This window comes from Nomascus leucogenys, chromosome 22a (genome assembly GCF_006542625.1).
Source record: "Nomascus leucogenys isolate Asia chromosome 22a, Asia_NLE_v1, whole genome shotgun sequence".
Taxonomy (NCBI): domain Eukaryota; kingdom Metazoa; phylum Chordata; class Mammalia; order Primates; family Hylobatidae; genus Nomascus; species Nomascus leucogenys.
The window spans coordinates 52,067,325-52,071,579 of NC_044402.1; the positions used below are offsets into that span (position 1 = coordinate 52,067,325).

At 50.0% G+C, this 4,255-nt stretch overlaps 1 protein-coding gene across 1 annotated transcript; it reads left to right on the top strand.

The window, feature by feature from the left end:
* The first annotated feature begins 659 nt into the window (after positions 1-659).
* LOC100603906 (protein PBMUCL2) lies at positions 660-3,310 on the top strand. The gene is given in 4 exon segments (XM_030803276.1): positions 660-807; positions 810-845; positions 2,579-2,883; positions 3,041-3,310. Coding segments are annotated over 4 exon segments (759 nt in total).
* Positions 3,311-4,255: the final 945 nt, after the last annotated feature.

The window sequence follows — 4,255 nt, forward strand, 5'->3', positions numbered from 1 at the left end:
TGTGGGCTGGAGAGAAACCAAGGAAGAGGATTTGGGTGGATGATTGAGCAAAGAGCGAGGTTTTAAGAGACAGAGAGATTGGGTGTTTATAGCCCCCTCATGAGTGTTCCTCTCCTTCTGTTGGAGGACCTTTTCTTGGTCCTTACCAAATGTCCTCTACCCTCTGACACCCAGCTCTCCTCTTGCCAAGCATCATCCCCCAGGCAGGCCTGGCCTACGCCCTCCTTGGTCATCCTGACTTTACTGTGGCCACCTGTGTGAAGGAAGGATGAGGCCCTCCCTGAGCACTGAAACACCAAGTGGAGGATGGTTTTCAGCTAGGCTCCACATCAGAAAGCGGTGCACTCACGCTGACAGGCTTGATCCCCTGTGGCTGCTTGACTCTGGGCTCTGGTCCAAAGCTGAGAGCCCCCCTTCCCCTCGTGACAGCCTCTTCTGCCCTGCCCGGCCACTCCTTTGAGTGACAGGGGGTAATTGAGAAGCTGCTCCTCCCTCCAGGAAGGAAGACCCGGAGCTCTGGCTTACCTCGGCAAAGCACATATAAACCCACAGCCACTGTGGGTGGAAGGAGAAGGGTAGGGTGGAAAAAGTTTGAGAGAAGGAGGGAGGAAAAGGTGTCCTGGCTAGCACCGTGTGGATTCTCTTGAGATGAGAAGAAAATGCCCGGCTATGTCCCCCTTCTGCTGCTCCTGCTTCTCCTGAGGTGTTCAGAACGGGGTGGGGCAGTTAATTTTGGTGAGAAGGATGCAAAAGTCCCCAGGGCCTGGAGAGATGGAGTCAGGGTCCCTGGAGAAGGAACCTCTTGGGATCAGACAGGGCCAGTCCTGAGCAAAGGTACGGAATAGGTGAGTGAACCTCGGGAACCCTGGACCCTGCTATCTACCCTCAATCACCTGCCACAGGGAAGCAGGGACCCCAGCGTCTTTCTCATATCCCCTTTTAAGGGAAATGCTCTGCTTTTGATTTTCTGCATTTTATTTAAGTTTCTTTGTTTCAACTTTCCTTGAGAAATGAAAGATTTGGCACTCCTGTAATCCCAGCGCTTTGGGAGGCTGAGAAGGAGTGGGATCCCTTGAGCCCAGGAGTTTGAGACAAGCCTGGGCGACATAGTGAGACACCATCTCTACAAAAACCAAAAAAATCAGCCAGGCATGGGCTACCTGTAGTCTAATCTACTCGGGAGGCTGAGGTGGGAGGATCACTTGAGGCCAGGAGGTCAAGCCTGCATTGAACCATGATTGTGCTACTGAACTCTAGCCTGAATCACAGAACAAGACCCTGTGTCCAAAAAAAAAAGAAAGAAAAAGAGAAAGAAAAGAAAGAAACGGTCAGGTGCAGTGGCTCATGCCTGTAATCTTAGCACTTTGGGAGGCTGAGGCGGGTGGGTCATCTGAGGTCAGGTGTTTGAGACCAGCCTGGCGAGCATGGTGAAACCCGGTCTCTAGTAAAAATACAAAAATTAGCCGGGTCTGGTGGCGCACGCCTGTAATCCCAACTACTTGAGAAGCTGAGGCAGGAGAATCACTTGAACCCGGGAGGTGGAGGTTGCAGTAAGTGGAGATCGTGCTATTGCACTCCAGCCTGGATGACAGAGGGAGACTCCATCTCAAGAAAAAAAAAAAAAGAGAGAGAGAGGGAAAGGAAGGAAGGAAGGAACAAAGGAAGGAAGGAAGACTTGAACACTATTAGAAAAATGTGGAGCATCAGCAGTAGGGAGGGATGACTAGATTTGGGCAGAGTCCCAGAACTTCAAAATTTATGCCATGTAAGTTATATGTATTCCTAAGAATAAGAATACTCCCAAGTCCTGAAGGCTGCCTGTGGCAGTGAGGGCTGGAGACAAAGAGGACTCATCTCTTCTTTGTACTTATACCTGACTCAGTGTTGCCCTCAGTCCAACTAGATCACACCCACACCCCTCATGACTCCTCCCCTAAACCTGCCCCCATACCACCTTGAATCTTCCCTGCCTCCAAGCCTACCACGTTAGCCCCAGATCTGACCTACCACATTAGCCCCAGATCTGACCCAGAAGCTGTCTCATTCTTTTTTTTTTTTTCTTTTTTGAGATGGAGCGCCCGGCCAGCTGTCTCATTTTAAATCATACACCAAGCATGACCTGAGTGTAATCTGTAACATGAATCACAGCTTCTGCCTCATTGGTTTCCCAGAACCCCAGGCACAACTGGATGAGAGGAGACACCTATGAACATGGAGCCAGAATACCCCAACTGCTGAAACACCAGTTCAGAGAGGAGTGAGCTCAAGAAAGAGTCAGGTTTAGTGTCCCATGGAAAGAGACCAGACCTGGAAAAGACAGAATCAAAGCTGGGTGAGGAGGCCTTTGAAGGGCGTGGCTCAGCAAAAATAATCCATATTTTAGTGCGAGAGGATTCTTTGTGGAATATGTTTTACCAGAATTAAACCAAAAATGCCAAATGATCCCTAACTCGAATAAATCTCACCACATTACCTGGGGAGATGTGTCATTTGGATGTGAGGATAGTTATGAAAATACTGAGCAGAGCAGATGAGGATAGAACATCAACAATTCACATTAAATGAGATTACTTTTTAGTAGGACTAAGCCAAAGCATTTCCACTAAGCACCCAGAGACCAGCCCTAAAGACTCAAGAATAAGAGAAAATGATATAACTGCAGATGGAAGGACCACTGAGGATCACATCACTGCAGACCCAGGGACCACTGAGGATTCTGTCACTGCAGACCCAGGGACCACTGAGGACAACGTGACTGCAGACCCAGGGACCACCGAGGGCTCTGTCACTGCAGACCCAGCAACCACCAAGGACTATGTGACTGCAGACCCAGGGACCACCAAACACTCCATCACTGCAGACCCAGGGACCACCAAGGATTCCGTCACTGCAGACCCAGGGACCACCAGGACATGTCACTGCAGACCCAGGGACCACTGAGGACAACATCACTGCAGACCCAGGGACCACTGAGGACAACATCACTGCAGACCCAGGGACCACTGAGGACTCTGTCACTGCAGACCCAGCGACCACCAAGGACTATGTGACTGCAGACCCAGGGACCACCAAGGATTCCGTCACTGCAGACCCAGGGACCACCAAGGACTATGTCACTGCAGACCCAGGGACCACCAAACACTCCATCACTGCAGACCCAGGGGCCACTGAGGACCCCGTCACTGCAGACCCAGGGACCACCAAACACTCCATCACTGCAGACCCAGGGACCACCGAGGACTCCGTCACTGCAGACCCAGGGACCACAGAAGATGAAACCACTAAACATGGTGACACTCACCTTCTGTGAACTACTTCAGTCACAGCAGTGAAACCCACCAGGCTCTTGATACCCATGGGAATTATCCTCATATCCCTGGCTGCAACCACAGTCACTGTTGTGCTCTTTGTTGGATTGGGCTTCATTGTGGTATTTGGTCTGGGAATATTCAGGGCATCGGGGGAACGAGGCCAGCTGAGGATAAGCAGTGGGCATGGAGAGCTGAGGTACAGAGGCCCAAGAAATCGTCAGGCGTGAGGAAGCCTACATAGAGAGAGCTCTGCAAAGACTCCCGGAAAGACAGAGGTGGAGAGAAAGGAAAAGAGCACCTGGCACAAAAGATGCAGAAAGCACTGGGGACAGAGGAAGCTATAAGAGACAGGAAGGAGAGAAAGGGAAGAGAGGCTGAGAGTGAGAAACATGAGAACACAAACATGGTAAGACACAGCGGGAGTCAGGGCAAAGCATGAACCGTTAGGTACAGACGCATGTAAAAGAGGAAATTTTCCTAAGAAGACAAGGAAGTGGGGACCAGAGGAGTGGATGAATTAGAAACATTCTGGGTGGTCCACTCATATCGGAAATTACATATTCTTGTGTTAATTACTACCTACTCTAAAGTTCTGCAGAAGATTTTTTAAAAACCAAAATTGAGTGGGTTTTTATGAGCCACCACTACTCTATACCAAAGAGACAGTTTGTACCAGCTCTCAAAGAGGAGCTCTGGGTATTTTTCTGTCTCTGAGGGTCCCTGTTGTTTCTACAAGAGGAGACAAAAGAATTCCATACCAGCCCTGCATGTTTCATCTCACCAAACTCGCAGCTGGAATCATCCCAAAAGCAGCAGCAGGGGAATTCCCACAGGGAGTGGCCCAAACCCTCCAGAGATGGGGCCAATTGGGATTCCAAAGAAAGAAGCCCAGATGTCAGGGTGATCAATTCAAAGCATTTATTAGGGGAACTTACAGAGGACTG